Source organism: Paramisgurnus dabryanus, chromosome 11 (assembly GCF_030506205.2).
Source record: "Paramisgurnus dabryanus chromosome 11, PD_genome_1.1, whole genome shotgun sequence".
Classification (NCBI taxonomy): Eukaryota; Metazoa; Chordata; class Actinopteri; order Cypriniformes; family Cobitidae; genus Paramisgurnus; species Paramisgurnus dabryanus.
Genome location: NC_133347.1, coordinates 35,888,361 through 35,907,295, shown reverse-complemented (window position 1 = coordinate 35,907,295; position 18,935 = coordinate 35,888,361). Strand labels below are relative to the sequence as shown.

General features: G+C 38.9%; 1 protein-coding gene across 1 annotated transcript; it reads right to left on the bottom strand.

The window, feature by feature from the left end:
- Positions 1-124: 124 nt before the first annotated feature.
- On the bottom strand, positions 125-10,229 carry LOC135745306 (uncharacterized). Its single transcript, XM_065263611.2, has 11 exons — positions 10,013-10,229; positions 9,777-9,867; positions 9,585-9,673; positions 9,152-9,278; positions 2,436-2,487; positions 2,192-2,289; positions 1,622-1,758; positions 922-987; positions 779-825; positions 549-697; positions 125-450 (listed from the first exon to the last, which is right to left on the bottom strand). Exons 4-11 carry the CDS (start codon positions 9,222-9,224, stop codon positions 161-163), a joined length of 912 nt encoding a protein of 303 aa, XP_065119683.1. The 5' UTR covers positions 9,225-9,278; positions 9,585-9,673; positions 9,777-9,867; positions 10,013-10,229; the 3' UTR covers positions 125-160.
- Positions 10,230-18,935: the final 8,706 nt, after the last annotated feature.

Below are 18,935 nucleotides of genomic sequence, written 5' to 3'. Positions count from 1 at the left end.
GAAATACTTTACAGTAAGGTTGAATCCGTTAACCATTATATAAGCAATACTTCTATCTAGAGCATTTATTAATCTTAGTTCATGTTAATTTCGACATACTGTACTAATACATTTAAAATTAAAATTGAAATCGCTATAAAACACTTAATGATTGAAACAGCTAGAAGGTCTCATTAGCCAGTAGCTCATATATTTCATTTGCTTCTGCAAATGTGGATGGTATGTGAATGTCTCTTCTTTCAATGCATGCGATGAATTTCTCCACCAGCATAAGGTAAGCTGCTAGAGACCCATCTGGAGATAATGGGAAGTTTGTGTCTCTAAGAATGGCCTCTGCAATTGTTCTGAATGTTTCATTCGCCACCAACAAAGGCTCCTCTGTAGCACACACAAGTTGTCCTGCATATTGCAGAAGGTCATCATCCACTTTGCAGAGCATATCAGCAAAACCTACATTGAAGAGAGTAAGATGTATTTAGAAATAGGCTACTGCTTTCTAACCATTTGAATTTTTATATATATTTATATATATATATTTTTATATGTACCTTGAGGAGATAAATTGAACAGAATGTCTGGCTTTCCGAATGGGCCTGCAACATTCCGCTGCTTGCGAATGTCATGAGTGTTCCATAGTCTTTGTTCTGTGGTCAGCTCTTTCTGAAGAAGGGGAAGGTGTGTGTATTGCAGGCAATTTCTGTTGGTCAACATCATCTGGTTATTTTATTTGACTCTACAAGTTCATTTAATTTGCAGTAAACAACCAGCCTTAACTTACATATGTACTGGATTGTCCAAATCAAGGATCCCTGATTCCATCATAGTCTAAAATAAAAGTGCATAAAACTGCCATCACTATGGTAATTAATCAACATTTATCTGCAATTTGGAACGTCTGACTAAAGAAAAGAAAATCCTGACCTCAAATGTCACCTGCCATTTTTTGATCCAGGTTTTCTTCAAGATGCTGTTGAAGAATTCAGCTCTCTAATGAGGAAAAAAGAACAAAACAATAATACACCAACCACTCTCAACATTTATACAAGACTAATTGGATTACATTATGACAATAAGTAAAGGATAATTTACAGTCAACAGGTTGTTAGTGCACAATAAAACCCAACAGGGTAATCAAGACCCTAAATTACTGATATCATTTATTACTTTAAAGCAGTGGTTCTCAATTCCAGTGCTTGGGACCCCCCTCCCAGAATGTTTTAGATGTCTCCTTATATGAAACACCTGATTCAGTTCATCAGCTTGTTAGTGTGTTAAGGAGCCTAATGAGTGAAATCAGGTGTTTTATATAAGGAGACATCTTAAAACATTCTGGGAGGGGGGGTCCCAAGCACTGGAATTGAGAACCACTGCTTTAAATGACTACTTTCTACATAAGTAAATAATTGGACACAAAATATTAATATTTAAAATAGATGATATTTAGAATAACAAAAGAAATGCAAAAGCAATTCGGTTACTTCTAATTAAACCATATGTTGGCTATTTTTGTTTTAAACTTTATTGTATAATACAGGTTTGTCTGCATAGCACATACTCCAAAAACATTTTAAACGAATGTTTAATTAAATTATGCAGTGATTAAGCAACAACGATTACATGCCTGATTGTGGACTGATTTGCCCACTCTGAAAGAGTCTCGTCCGTGATCACTTGCCTGCCTGAAGTGAAATGCCACTTGCATCTGTCCGACAATAAGGTTTTCCTTTCCTCTGTCTGCCCGACTAAATCTTGGACAACCTAGAATAAAAATTATTATTTTAAAGCATTTAATACAGTCATGTGAAAAACTCCCCCTGAAAGCCTTTTGTGGACATTTCATCTATATATTAACAATATTGATATAATATAGTAATAAAAGGACACCCCCACATTTATTTGTACTTAAAACAGCTTAAGTTACCAATGGGTAACTTACTACCTTGTTGAAAAACTCGTTTTTGTTTGATTGTTTAATAAGTTGAAACAAAGTGAATTTTTTGTTGTTCGTATGCAATTACGGTACATCACTTTCATCTATAGGTACACATTAAAACAAGATCAAAAATAACATGTTGACATTCTTAACAAAAACTGAATATTTAATGGGGCATCTTAACTTTTTCACATGACTGTATAAAGTGTATATACACAATTTTGTCATTAAGAGTTGCAAGCAGCCAAAAATACATACCGTTGTGTTCCCAAACAGCATCATAGAAGTACCTTGCAATGAAGCTCTGCTGTCGGTTAGAGGTGCCAACCTTAAGCCAAAGAATTTTCCTAGAAAATCTATTAAGACATGCAACTTCAAAGCATAAAATTGCTTTAACAATACAAAACTGCAAAACAATAAATCAAATGTTTAGATCTCAGTGCAAAAAATTGAGAATAAAAGCCAAATTAATTCTAATGTATGTACTATACAACTTATATACCCATCAATACCAAGATGCACCCATATTCCAAAGAATTTCAATTTGTCATTTCCTGCAACCAATTATAAAATTTGTCACCATAGATGTATAATACAAAAATCTATTTTTGAGACAAAACATCAAGATTCAAAAAAATATATAGTTCTGCCCAGGTGAAAAAAAAGTGCACTAAAATACACTTTATTTAAGTACACTTAGTACACTTTTCCACAATATACTAAAAGTGCTCTATTTTCGCACACTAATTTTGAACTTAGTATACTAAAAAGTAGTATTTAGTACTTCTTAAGATGAACTTAATACCATCTTAGTGTACTCAACTGTGCTATTTTGAGACACCATGAAGTTGAACTAAAATGTATTTTTAACATACTAGGTCTGTATTTAAAAAAAATATATTTAATTATAACTTGAAGTACACTTGAACCCACCTTTAAGCATTTTTAAATATACTTTAAAGTATACTAATGGTAAGTTAAAATAATATTCCAAATGTATTCCCAGGTGAAAAAAGTTCACTAAAATACACTATTTAAGTACACTTTCCACAATATACTAAAAGTGCTCTATTTTCGCACACTAATTTTGAACTTAGTATACTAAAAAGTAGTATTTAATACTTCTTAAGATGAACTTAATACCATCTTAGTGTACTCAACTGTGCTATTTTGAGACACCATGAAGTTGAACTAAAATGTATTTTTAACATACTATGTCTGTATTTAAAAAAATATATTTCATTTTAACTTAAAGTACACTTGAACCCACCTTTAAGCATTTTTAAATATACTTTAAAGTATACTAATGGTATGTTAAAATAATATTCCAAATGTATTCCCAGGTGAAACAAGTTCACTAAAATACACTATTTAAGTACACTTTCCACATTATACTAAAAGTGCTCTATTTTCACACACTAATTTTGAACTTAGTATACTAAAAAGTAGTATTAAGTACTTTTTAAGATGAACTTAAAACCATCTTAGTGTACTCAACTGTGCTTTTTTGAGACACCATGAAGTTGAACTAAAATGTAATTTTAACATACTAGGTCTGTATTTAAAAAATATCTTTAATTACAACTTGAACCCACCTTTAAACATTTATGAATCTACTTTAAAATATACTAGTAGTGTGTTAAAATAATATACCAAATGTATTCCCAGGTGAAAAAGTTCACTAAAATACACTTTAAGTTCACAACCTTAAGGTACCAAAAGCTCTTTATTTTCGTGCAGTAAATTGTGCTTAATATACTAAAAGACTAAGACTAAAATATACTAAGACAAACTTAAGACAATCTAAGTGTACTCAACTGTGCTATTTTCTAAAATTGTATTCAGTTACAACTTGAAGCACATTTGAACCCACCTTTTAAACATTTATAAATGTAATTTAATAATTTCAGATATAATAATATTACATAAATAATATAGCATACAAAATAAAATAATAATATATTGCCCACACATTTGTATACATAAAATAAATAATTTCTAATGTACTGTATGTGACATTTGAATTACAGTCAAGTTTACTATTAGAATGTTATACATGTACTATTTTACCTGCATGTTTGCCACCAAAACATGTTTTAACTCATTCTAAAATGATACCTATTCTGTATTCATACATACGAACCGGTTTCTTCCATCATTAACAACTAATTAAATGTTAAAGAAACAACTAAGTATGTATTTACTGCTATTGAAATGAGTTTACAATATAAAACAAAGATCAGTGAAATGCAATGAGCTACTTTTATCAAATTGTGGAACATTAATACATCAATATGAAAAGTACACTATGAATATGCAACCATTGAATAATTATATAATCATAATGATGTAATTCTCTAAACAAAAAGTTACTGGACCAAAAAATAAGTGCATTTGAACTTACTCGAGATAAACCTACAAATGGCTGAACCAAAACACAGAGCAGTTTAAATGTCACGTTTAAGTGGAGGGTCACTTCTTCTTGCCATTCAGACACTGAAGACTTAATCACAAGGTCTGTGAAAAGGAAACAGAATATATACAAAATTAACCAATAATTAATGAACATATGCATTAGAATTTTGTTAACTTCTCAGTTTACCTTTTAAAGCTTTGACTGTGTCCTCATCAAGCTTGACATGAGTGTCCGTTTGATCCGTCGCTACATGGCACTCTACAAGTTACATTGAACAAAGGGTTATAGGAGGCTTAACTCACTGACACTGATATAATGCAACCTGTGTGTATTACAGGATATTCTTTACTTTGATAATTGTGTTTTATTTTAACCAAGGGCATTTTCCATTGACATGTCTATTGTGGTCTTGCTTACAAGAAAAGTTCACCTCTGTTTAAGGAGATTTAAGGAAATCAGAAGTCATGCCAATGGACTCTATGCACGCTTAACTTCCACATTTGACTCAAGGCTGCTCTTAAGTTTCTGATGCGGGAGATTTAAAGCAGAGTGACAGCAGAATCGCTAAAATTACTTGTTTGCTGGATTTACCCAAATTTACAACCTATGATGTGTGAAGAATTGTCCAGATGTGCAAACTGAGAAAGGTTGCAAGTTTTATGTGTTGTCTTATCTCTGTAATCATTAAGATATATTCAGCTAGCCTGTACTAGCAGTGCTTACATTGTGCTGTTTTTTACAATTCGTCCAGCAGGCTAATCACGTTAGTAATATATTATTGTCTTTGTAATGTTGTCTAAAAGTGTCCGGTCCAACATCCAATAGGAAAATTCAACTGCAGTACAGGGCTCAAAATTAACTTTTTTTGGTAGCACTGGTGCTCACAACTTTAAAGAGTTAGGAGCACCAGCAAAAATTTAGGCGCATCCATCCAAAAATTAAAAAGCACCACAACTACAATGTATATGTTAATAGATTTATTTTATTAAAATAAAATGCAACCACCAGGCTTTACATATCCTATGGCCAGCTTTTAAAATTTGGTCTTTTATTTTATTTTTTTTACTGCATAGATTCCTAAATTAATACCCAACTGCTTTTGAAATAGTATAGCAATAATAATTTACCAATTACAGATTACAGGTAAAATGATTAAGATTACAATAGAAAATCTAGCAAACACGTAAAACACTGATTAATTGGGACATTTACAAAAGTGACCTTAATATAGAAGGCTTAATATAGAAGGCTAATATTGGTATTGATAACTGCATTACCAGGATGCTATTACTACTAAATATGTTTTAAAAAATATATTTTTTTATAAAAACATACCATCAACATTGTCGTGTTCCACATCAACATGGACCACAAGGATGTTTGTCGTATGTCCATTCACCAGCGCATGCGCACATACACTATCAAACACTCTTTGACAGACAGGTCGGTGTCTCCATCAATAATGAACACATTTGTCATGACACTATTTGTGTTTTTGGCACTTTCGCCATGTTTAAGCAAGGTCTGGCGCTTAAAATGTTTTGATTCCGCCACCAACGCCGTTTTACAGGATTTACAGTAAACACATTAAGTTACATCGAGCCATTTTCATAGCGGAGACACTCGAAATCTTTAAGCCACTCTCTCTGAAAGGTTTAACGTCAAGTCATATTTTCCGGTGGTGGAGTCGCATTTGAATCCGGATCGTCTGATTAATTACAGTAGTAACATTGGCTGTAGTCGGCTTGTTCTCGTCATGCTCGCGGTTCGTCTTTCACTTTTCGCGCTTCACGTACCAACGTAGCACGGCAACAAGGAATGACTGACGCTCATATTAGCCAATCTGCGGTCTTCATTAAACGTAAGAACTTAATGGTGAAATTTGATTGGTTATGTAACGTTGGAGAGAACACTGAACCTGGGACAACAGCACGCAGCATCACAATCTAAATCAAGTCGCACCACAACAAAATGGGCAGTCGCAGAAATGCTCCCAAATATATTTTAAGATCGCACAGATTAAATTTCGGTCGCATATGCGACCAAAATATTCGCAATTTCGAGCCCTGCCAGTAGCCACCGTTCAACCTGAAGAGGGCAGCACTCAGACGTTTTACAACATATATTGTAGTATTGAAACACTTTATATCCAAATGTCAAAAAACTTACACTAATAAAGCATCATTCTTACAGATCATTAACTAAAAAAGTTGGTTTAGGGTTTAGTTACTCTTTAAACATTAGCATTAGAAAAACGTAAAAGTTATCTAAATGTTATACAAATACTGTAGAACTAAAAACTTACCACCAAGAATAAGTATTTTTACGGGCTGTATCTTCATCTGTTCATCTCTACTTCGACTTATTAGATATTCTCGGCTCTGATTGGTCAATTTGAATGCCGCTGTGCTAAAAAAAGACAGGCTGTTATGATTTCTGAAATACAACAAGAGAAATGAAATGCCTAACTTTACTCACAAAAAAAATTTAACGTTATGTTCCAAAAGCCACACAACATACACGCTTTAAGAAGCTGGGTTAAAATTAAGACATACTGTAATACTAAAAGTTCTACTTATTTAATAGTTCACTAAAAATAAAAAGCAAAAATCTGTCATCACTTAACTTACCCTCATGTTCTCTCATTCATCTTCAAACAAAAACCGATGTACTTTAATGAAATCCAAGAAACGTATATTTCCCCTCGATGTCAGATCCACTTGATAACTTAAAAACTGCTCACATTTCAAAAAGTTAATCGCAACAGCAATAAAAAACATCGCCGAAGTAATCCATGTGAATCGCGTTGTTTCAGCCAAGTCCTCTGATGATCACTATATATAATTTAACAGTTTTAGTTTCAACTTTTAATCCACATTTACCAACGATCACGCACGTTGTGTATCGAACAACTGAATCAGGAAGCCAATGTGACGTACTGAATCCCAAGAACCAATGAGGTTTAGTCAGGTCCGTCACGTGTGTTGTTTGAATATAAACACTAACAAATTTATGTGGACTAACTTTGTGAAATCAATATATAATGCAAGTTCAATGATATGATGTTGAAATTGCAATGTTAGCCTATTAAAATTAATGTACATGTTTAAAAAAATATATGTTTTTTTCTAAATACACTAAAACCTCTGTAAAAGTATGCTTGTGTTTAACATACTTTTTTTTTAAATGTGTAATTAAACATATATTTTTTCCCAGCGTACCTCTAGTGCTCTTTTTAGAAATACGTTAAATGTATGCTTGAGTTTAGCAGACTTATAAAAAGTGTAAATAAAAATATATTCATTACCAGTGTACCTCTAGTGCACTTTTTAGAAATACATTAAAAGTATGCTTGAGTTTAGCATACTTTTTTAAAGTGTAATTAAAGATATAATTATTACCAGCGTACCTCTAGTGTACTTTTTAGAAATACATTAAAAGTATGCTTGAGTTTAGCATACTTTTTTAAAGTGTAATTAAAGATATAATTATTACCAGCGTACCTCTAGTGTACTTTTTAGAAATACATTAAAAGTATGCTTGAGTTTAGCATACTTTTTTAAAGTGTAATTAAAGATATAATTATTACCAGCGTACCTCTAGTGTACTTTTTAGAAATACATTAAAAGTATGCTTGAGTTTAGCATACTTGTAAAAAGTGTAATTAAAAATATATTTATTACCAGTGTACCTCTAGTGCACTTTTTAGAAATACATTAAAAGTATGCTTGAGTTTAGCATACTTTTTTAAAGTGTAATTAAAGATATATTTATTACCAGTGTACCTCTAGTATACTTTTTAGAAATACATTAAAAGTATGCTTGAGTTTAGCATACTTATAAAAAGTGTAATTAAAGATATATTTATTACCAGTGTACCTCTAGTATACTTTTTAGAAATACATTAAAAGTATGCTTGAGTTTAGCATACTTATAAAAAGTGTAATTAAAGATATATTTATTACCAGTGTACCTCTAGTGCACTTTTTAGAAATACATTAAAAGTATGCTTGAGTTTAGCATACTTTTTAAAAGTGTAATTAAAGATATAATTATTACCAGCGTACCTCTAGTGCACTTTTTAGAAATACATTAAAAGTATGCTTGAGTTTAGCATACTTATAAAAAGTGTAATTAAAGATATATTTATTACCAGTGTACCTCTAGTGCACTTTTTAGAAATACATTAAAAGTATGCATGAGTTTAGCATACTTTTTAAAAGTGTAATTAAAGATATAATTATTACCAGCGTACCTCTAGTGCACTTTTTAGAAATACATTAAAAGTATGCTTGAGTTTAGCATACTTATAAAAAGTGTAATTAAAGATATAATTATTACCAGCTTACATCTAGTGCACTTTTTAGAAATACATTAAAAGTATGCTTGAGTTTAGCATACTTTTAAAAAGTGTAATTAAGCATATATTTATTACCAACGTACTTGTAGTACACTTTTTTGAAATACATTTAAAAGCTATTTAACATATTTTTAATACACTTTAAATAAGCACGTTGGGAATACAAATGTACTAAAAACATATTACTTAAATTTTAAGTATATTTTTAATACATTAAATACAACTTTTTTTTCACCTGGGTGTCAAAAAAAGAAAATTCTGGCATTTTTTTACTTTGTTTACTATGTCTTTGAAATGTCTTAGCAACTTTTTGTGTTCCACAATAGAATATTTTTCATACAATGAAGTGAATGGTGACCAAGCAGGTTTTATATGAGGCTTACAACAAAAGGATGGTTAAATAATGATTTTTTTTAAAGGTTACCCTGTTAATAGTACTTACCATCGATGTGCCAAGTATAATTTGGTCCACGACTAAAGTAGTTCCTTCGTTCAATTTTGTTTTCCCAGGACATCTTCGAATAAGACCACTGGCATCAAGCTCTCCCATTATTACACCTACATCGTTCCTAGAAATAAACAGACAAAGGAACAAAATAAGTATTGGCAATAAGAACCTTTATAGGATAAATAGGCTTTATGCCCAGCTGCACTACTTCCTGAACTTCAGCCAGCTCCTTGTTTCCTGTCTGCCATTATTGGACACACTGATTAATTCAGGTGTGCCTGACCTCAGGAGTCACAACAACAATAATCAGACACACCTGGATTAATCATTTTGTCCAATAATGGCAGACAGGAAACAAGGAGCTGGCTGAAGTTCAGGAAGTAGTGCAGCTGGGCATAAAGCCTATTGAATGATAGTGTTAAAGTACCTGTAGCAAGACTGGATTCCTCTGACATCACGTACCCGTTTGTGCATGGCACGGATTCCCTGCCAAGGTGACCAGTGTTTCAACTCACTCTGTAAATGATTACAATTTTGCATTAGACACATTCATATAATATAATGGAATTGTAATAGATGTAAAATTGTATTTTATAAGCAAAGTTATTTCATAACAAACCATTATAGCTTGACGTATTTTTTCAAGGGGCCTGTCATAACTCCTCCGCCTCAAACCAAGGGTTTTAATTAATCTTCTTAAATGTCTTTCACTGATAAAAGATGAAAATGTAAATTGCAGTTAACATGTTTGCTTTTGCCTAGCTTCTGTGGTATTTTAAACGAAGTTTCATTGTATTTTTTACATTATGAACTATATTATCAGTAACAGTAGCATACAACAATTAAAAAAATCACCTGATTTTGAATCCAGATGCACAAAGAATAGAGCATATTTCTCTCTGTTTACAGCCATTGGCAAAAATCAATTTTATCATTTCATCTACTTGAGTTAAGGCCCTTTAAGTGAATTTGTATTCGTTTTATAAACTGGCACATTACAATCATTAATGTTTACGTATAATGTAAAATGTAAATAAATCAATGTTCTAGATAGCTGCGTTAACAGAAAACCACAGTACTAAGATTAAAAACAGCAATATGTGTAGTTGTAATAGTGTTCTAGCCAGCTTAAAACGAGAGTTACGTATGTAACTACGGTTCTATGAATCCCGGATGACCGCCAGAGGCGGTGCTTAAGCACTGAATGATCCATCTCGCGCATGCGCAGGTCGAGTGTTTATATCAACAAAGTCACCCGTGACCCCTGATGCCTACGGAGAGTCTATAACTTCCGGTGACATCAGAGGATCTGTTCCTACAGGATCTTCTCGCGAGTACACAGGGATTCTGAGTGACAGAACGCTCTGGCGGTCATCCGGGATTCATAGAACCGTAGTTACATACGTAACTCTCGTTCTATTTCATCCCTACAGACCGCCAGAGGCGGTGCTTAAGCACTGGATGACACATACCAAAAAAGTCACGAGGAATTTAGCACGTACCTTATTGAGAGGAGAGCGCAGAGTCCGGCAACAGGACCACCTCCAGTGGATGGGGGGTGGCGACATTCACCCGGTAGAACCTGGAGAAGGTACTTGGGGATGCCCATGATGCCGCCTCACAGATGCGCTCCAAGGGCACGCCGCGCAGGGAAGTTGAGACCGCCCTGGTAGAGTGGCACCTCACCCCGGATGGCAGGGGGTGACCACCTCGTTTATATGCCTGGGTGATTACATCCACCACCCAATGAGACAACCGCTGTTTGGAGAGAGCACAGCCCCTCCTAGGACCACCATAGCAGAGGAAGAGCTGGTCTGACTGCCTTATACTCGCAGTCGCGACCACGTAGGTTCTGAGAGCCCGTACGGGACACAGCAGCTGTAATCTATCCTCCCCTTCTGGGGGAGTAAATTGCGCCAGGTGGATAGGTTGGTTAAGGTTTGATGATGACAAAACCTTCGGAAGAAAAGCTGAATTCGGCCACAGGGTAACCCCCGAGCCATCAGAGTTCCACCTCAAACATGAGTTACTCACAGAGAGCGCATGAAGTTCCCCAACACGCTTCGCTGACGTGATAGCAAGGAGAAAGGCAGTCTTAATAGAGACCCACTTCAGCTCTGCCTGAGCCAGGGGTTCAAAGGGAGGTGAACTTAGAGAATCGAGCACCAGGTGTAGATCCCAGGCTGGGGAGCGTTGTGTTCGTGGGGGGTGAAACCGCCATGCACCCTTCAGAAAAAGGGAAACCAATCTGTGACACCCCACTGTGTTGTTGTCCACCCGAGCATTTCGAGAGGAAATGGCTGCCACATATACCCTCAAGGTAGCCGGGGACCGGCCGCCATCCAAGAGTGACTGGAGGAACTCTAGAATCTTTGGAACTGAACAGTGCACAGGGTCCACATTCCTGTCTGAGCACCATGTAGTAAACAGCTGCCACCTGTTCTCATACTGCGCCCGGGTATAAGGCGCCCTTGCATTCAATATGGTATTGCAGACGCCATCTGAACACTCAGTCAGCAGCGGGTTGGGCCCTGCAGTGACCAGACCCACAGCTGCAGGCGGTGAGGATCGGGATGCCAGATTCGGCCCTGTAACTGAGATTGGAGATCCCTCCTGTCTGGGAGGCGCCACGGTGAACCGTTGCAGAGACTGTACAACAGTGGAAACCATGTTCTTCCCGTCCAGAAGGGGGCTACCAACAGTAGCCTGTGACCCTGCTGGAGGACTCTCTGCAGTGTTGGAAGAATCAGAGGGATTGGTGGAAAAGCATAGAGGAGAACCTCTGGCCAATCGTGTGCGAGAGCATCCTGGCCCAGAGGGCTGCTCTTCTCCGTCCAGGAGAACCAGAGGGGGCAATAGGTCGATTCCTCTGAGGCAAAGAGATCCACCCCTGCCCTGCCGAAGATGTCCCAGATGCTGAGGACCACATCCGGATGAAGCCGCCACTCCCCCGGCGGAGGCTTGCAACGGGAGAGTAAGTCTGTCGCCTGATTCTGCTCCCCAGGCAAATACATCGCCCTCAGGCTGGCCAGGCGTGGCCCTGCCCACAGCAGGAGGTCCTGGGATGCCTGCAGCAGCGGTGCAGACCTGGTGCCTCCTTGGTGGTTTATGTGAGACACAGTTGAGACATTGTCTGATCGCACAAGCACATGCCGGCCTCCCAGGAAGGGAAGAAAAACCTGCAACGCCCTGTGCACAGCCCGCAGCTCCAGAACATTGATGTGCTGTGAGCACTCCCGCACAGACCACAGCCCCTGAGTTGTTCGATTCTGCCACACAGCACCCCACCCCGAGAGGGAAGCATCTGTTGTGAGGATTTCCCGACGAGATGCGATGGAACCCAAGGGCATGCCCTGCAGGAGAAATGACCTTACTCTCCATGGGGCCAGAGCAAGAAGGCAACGACGTGACACCTTGAGTTTCCTGTGCCGGTGCCACTGAACGTCTAGATGAAAGCCATGCAACCACGTCTGGAGGGGACGCAGCAACAGCAGTCCTAGAGGAATCACGGTAGCGGCAGCCGTCAGTTTCCCTAGGAGGCGCAAAAACTCCACATAGCGTAACTGTCTGCCCTCCCGAAATAGGAGGAGGCGGCAGAGGATGTCGTCCACCCGCTGTGGTGATGGGCGAGCCTTCATGGTGATTGCATCGAGAGTCATCCTGAGAAAAAGCATGCCCTGCGATGGAACCAGGCAACTCTTTGTAAAATTCACCCGGAGGCCCAGGCGGGCCACATGAGAGAGAAGACACGACGTGTCCAGTGCCACCTGAGACTGGGATGGCGCACAGATGAGCCAGTCGTCCAGATATGGGAGAATCTTCATGCCCTGCGACTGCAAGTGCGAAAGGGCTGCCGTCACACACCTGGTGAACACATGAGGGGAGAGGGAGAGACCGAATGGGAGCACTCGGAACTGGAAATGGCGCCCTCGAAAGGCAAACCGCAGAAACTGCCGATGGTGTGGAGCTATAGGGATGTGGAAGTAGGCATCCTTCAGGTCTACTGATGTAAACCACTCTCCTTTGGCAATTGTACGTAGAACCTCTGCAGTGGTCAGAATGTGGAACCTCAGAACCTTCAGGAACCTGTTGAGACCCCTCAGGTCGAGAATAGGACGGAGTCCGCCATCTTTCTTTGCTACCAGAAAGTAAGTTGAGTAGAACCCCCCGGGGTGCAATAGGGGATCTACTGGCTCGATGGCACCCTTGTCCAGGAGGGCAGACAACTCCTGGGTGAGGGCTTGGGCTTTTGCCGGGTCGTTTATGATGGTCATCTTGACCCGGCCAGGGTCCGGCCATCAGACGTTGCATGAGAGAGGGCCTTAGAATCCCTCCAACATGCCTGCAACTCCCTCAAATACTCCTCCGATGGGGGCGCAGTAAAGCTGACGGAGGCTGGGACACGCCTGAAAAAAGCACTGGCCGGAGGCGGCTGAGTTTGCGGCACGTCCAACTGGAGACGGGCTAGAGCCATACGAATGATGGCTCCCATAGAGCAGTCCTCAACACCACCAGTAGAGCTATGGGTTGAAGAACGGGAGCCGGCCGCAGAAGGTTGGGAGGCTCCCATCTGTGGAAGTACCTCTGGTTCATATTCATTAAACTGGCCAGCTGACGCTGCCATGGAAAGCACATCGTCCTCCGACTCCAAGGAGGCTGCCGAAGGGACAAAATCATCTGGTGGCTCTGCTCCAGTCCCAGACTGGAAAGCCAGGAAGAGGACTTCATAGTATTGAGCTCCACTGTTAGTTGGTCCACTCTAGAGGCAAGCCGGGGTCCCTTAGCCTTTTTTGCAGGAGTGGGGCCTGCGGCCTCAGCAGCCCGACGTTTAGACTGCCCAGTCTGATCTGGAACCAGTCGCTGGGCTGGGGTCAAATGTCCAATCGACGAAGTAGAGCCCAACAGTTGCTCCACCTCAGCCAGTCTAGCTGCCCTCACTGCCCGAGGCATGATACCACAGTTCATGCAGGGGTCGTCAGAAAGACCCTCCCTTAAATATTCAAAGCCAAGACATGAGGGACATAAATCATGACCATCCTCAAGCTGCAGAGGAGCCATACAGGCCGAGCAGGAGTGGTTGCCAACCATGCTGGCAACTGAGAAAAAGAATAATTGGTGGCAGCATTTCCGCTGAGCCTACCTTTTGTCACAGGGGCACACCTATGCTGGGAGCGGGAGCGAAAACACTGCCTTCACCAGCTAAGGGTAAACTATCCCAACGAAAAAATAGACACAGAATGCAGTACAGATGCCGGGAGAGGGAGCGAAAGCACAACCTTCACCAACAAATGTAGCAAAAAAGAAAAAAGGTTAGCTTCAGCGGGAACGCTGCCACCAATCCAGTCACTGAGGCACAAATATGCTGGGAACGGGAGCGAAAGCACTGCCTTCACCAGTTTAGGGTAACGAAAAAATAAGACACTAAAAACTCAGTACCGGTGCCGGGAGCGAAAGCACAACCGTCACCGCAAAAGTGGTGAAGCCAGTTAAGAGTAAGCGCTATTAACAAAAACCGGCACAACCGAGTTGGCACGAATACACAAAGCGCAGTTAAGCGCCGAAACGATTAACAAAAAACTGGCACAACGGAGTTGTTGCAAAATACACAAAGCGCAGTAAGCGCCGAAACGATTAACAGAAGACTGGCACAACCAAGTTGGCACGAATACACAAGCGCAGTTAAGCGCCGAACGTTTAACAAAAAAACCGACACAACCGAGTTGGTACTAAATACACAAAGCGCAGTTAAAGCGCAAAAGACGTTTAACAAAATAAACCGGCACAACCGAGTTGGCACGAAGTAACTACACGAGCGCAGTTGAACAATCAACCAAAAAACGCGTCCGTGTTACAACAATAAATTGCAGATGAATCAATAATATAAACGGTAACTGTTAACGTTAGATTACAAATGTCGGGAGAGGGAGCGAAAACACAGCCATCACCAACAAATGCACCAAACGAGCAGTTATATAAAGTTTGTAACTTACCTCTCGGTGGATTCCGTTGCGGCCTTTGGAGGGCGAGCAACTCGCTGCTCCGACAAAAAAATGCCACAAGGCCACCAGCAACGAATGAAACACAATATCCTAGTCTTTTGCTAGCGCGGAAAAAACAACCTGCGAAGCGAGAAGATGAAAAGGAACAGATCCTCTGATGTCACCGGAAGTTATAGACTCTCTGTAGGCATCAGGGGTCACGGGTGACTTTGTTGATATAAACACTCGACCTGCGCATGCGCGAGATGGATCATTCAGTGCTTAAGCACCGCCTCTGGCGGTCAGTAGGGATGAAATAGAACGTTAATTGCAGGATACTTCTATGTGAATCCATTCTTCGTTAACACACACACACACACACAGAGAGAGAAAAAGAGAGAGATGTTAAGCACAGCAAGCATTAACGCATGCTAATTACATTAAATTCAGCCATTTGTGTTATAAATGTTTCGTCATGCAACACGTTCTACACTTAAGGGACTGTAACGATCAATAAAACAGTAAAGAAAAATACAAATAAATAAACAATATCAAAGATGCCTTACCTTACATCTTTAACCGTCTCCGTTTGCTGTTTAAAGTGCTGGCCGGAAGTTTGCGGAAGTGACGTCACGCTAAGGGGCGGGGTTGCGCGAAAAATCATCTGAAGCCTTTCTGCCTGAGGCCGTTTCGTCTGATACCTGATTTAGTAAGACCTGATGCCGTTTCATCTGATGCCTTGTTGTGCGAGACCTGATGCGGTTTCGTCTGATGCCGTTTCACCTGATGCCTTCTTGTGCGAGACCTGATGCCGTTTCACCTGATGACTTTTAGTCCGAGGCCGTATTGCCTGATGTCTAATGTACGAGACCATGTTTTCCTGAGAACTGATGCTTTTAAGTCTGAAGCGCGATGCTGTTTCATCTGATGCCTGAGTACTGATGCTAAGAATGAGGATGTCCTGAAATGCACACCGTACCTGCGCTTTGTCTAAAATAAAGGATAAAATGCACTATAAATAAAAGACATTTTAAAAGGGTTGAGTTGTCTGAACAAAGTCATCTTGTTGCTTTGACGTCTTTGTTTTAGTTTATCTTTACCCTTCTGCTTGTTAACAGCACACATCATCAGTAATGTTCAATTATCACTTTATGCATTACTTTATTATTTTATTAATGTTAAACACACCTTCAGGATCGTCAGTGTACTTAAATAGATAAGACTGAGCAGTGTTGATTTACCACCAGGGATTTTGATCTGTAAATTAATTCAGTCAAAGCAACAAGATGACTGTCTGATGACTCGAATGAGTTAAAGGATTACTCCTCCCACCAAAATGAAAATTGACTGATTATTTACTATCATGTCATCCAAGAAGTTATCTATTACTTTTTTAACAGAACACAATCAGAGTTATATTAAATAATTTCCTGGTTCTTTACATTAATATATTTTATAGGGCCGGGACTTTAACGCGTTAATTAAGATTAATTAATTACACAAAAAATAACGCGTTAAACATTTTTAACGCATTTTAATCGCACTTATTTTTGCACCGCGGAACATTTCTCATTGGATGAGTTTCGGCGGACCGATTATACTGTAGCACCAACTAGCGTTCATGACTTCAGACAACAACAAACCACAGTGAACATGAACGAAGAAGCTGATGAGATCACTTTGGTTGGCCTCGTGGATGGGAATTTTTTTTAAATAAAAAACGAACGGACGGAAGCGTCGATAAGAGCATGGTTGTGTGTAAGCTATGCAACAAGGAATTCACATATCACCCGCAGCACATCGAGCCTCAAGTATAATTTCAATGCAAAACATATAGCAGCTAGCGTGGACGTTAGCCCGACTCCGGGTACAACGACTTGGTTGAACAAAAATAAATAATATTTTGTTGCTTAAGCTTATGTATTCAGTCATTAGTCATGGTATACTAAAAATCCATGTGAAAAAATAACTTCTCAATGTTCTCAGGTCAAATATTTATAAGTGATTAATTTCGATTAATTAATTACAAAGCCTCTAATTAATTAGATTATTTTTTTTAATCGAGTCCCGGCCCTAATATTTTATTTATATTTTTTGCTTTATAATGGCATTGACTGGGATCAATGTTTTTCAAAGCACAAAAGTATATCCATCCATCATTAACACTCTGGGGTCGGCTGCGGCGCGGGCGCCGCAAACTCTTTATTTTTCGATCACTCCCCAAAGAGACTTAGATAACTCTGCTGATTTTTGACATACAGATATGAATTATACATCATTTAAAACATTAAATTGTCTAGTTTTTTTCTGTCCACTCCCAATAAAAACAGCATGTTGTGCTTTTCGCAAAATTAAGAAAATAAACATGATGCGCGTTTTGTTCTCTCTCCCTCAGTGAAGTCCTTTCAGAAACACGTCAGAAAAATTAACTCTAACTTAACGAATATTTGTCATAGAAACAAAAGATAAATGTCTACATAATGCTTGGAATGTCTGCTTTTGGAAGATGTAAGTGAAATCGAAAACAAATATTGTAATTCGTTGTTAACTGTATTAGAAGAGAGAGATGTACCGTCTTTCTTCTGTTGCTTCATTATCTATAATGAGCCACGCCCCGCTTCATTGAAGAAAAGAGCAGAGATCATCCATATTCATTAGTCAACCCCACAGTCAATGGACATTCCGTCTCTGCAGCCATTCACTGCTGTGTTGAGTTTTAATCCGAGTGCTGGAAACATGACATCTACTTGTTTACTCGTGACTGTAACTAAAGTTATCTCCAGACACGAGTGTGACTCGATCGACGTCCAAACGCACACACAACAGTGCCGGCGCCAGCCGAGCGCTGATAAGGGGGCGTCTAAAATACCAGAGGGGGCGATCACATGAATGCATATAATTCCCCCAGCTAGAAAATACATAGGTTTGGTACATTAAGTTTTAAAGTGTTATAAACAAACATCTCTGTAATACAACCACAAAAACTACAGCTATAGTGAGCAACGTACAGAGCTCTGAACAATACAACAACAACAAAAAAAATGCATACCTAACGTTACATATTAGCACAACACTACTCATTTGAAGTTCAGACCCAGAGGTAGAAATACATTTTACGTAATGGTGGGGGGCAGTGTTGGCAAATAGAGTTGATGGTTTTCAGCCCAAAAACGGTCCAAACGCAACATTTTATCAACATTTTGGTTCAATTTGATCATATAACGTAGTTATTTTAACTGCCACAAGTAATGCACCATAAGCTAGCGATTAAGCAGCTAGAGAACCACAATAGCAAAATGACAATAACTCGTTTACATATACAGTTATGCTGTAGGATAGGCTAATTCAAATTCGTTAATTATAAATTTAACAATGTCTGTTTTTTTATCTATTTACTCCTGATAAACAGGTGTGTGAGAGAAAGAGATCGTACAGGCTTACCTTTAACGTTAAATGCAGAACAATAATAGGCTGTTGGTTGTACGTTGACTTGCAAGGATGCTGAAGAACATGAACATCTGAACTTTTCAAAACTATGAACAGTCTGGCTGAAGTTCATGGTGCCCGAATTGACTTAATGACAGCCGAACATTTGGATCTTTGCGCCTGAAATGCTCCGATAATTCATCCACGCCACGGCATTAATTGATGTGTGACAATCCGGAGTCCAGTTTGTAGAACTTCCAATGCTATTTTCCATATATCCATTGCTACAGGGCAGGCCCAGGTCACTCTCACACTCCTGTCTGTAAATTTTTATATAATTTCCCACTTCGACATCTTGATTTCCCTCTGAGACT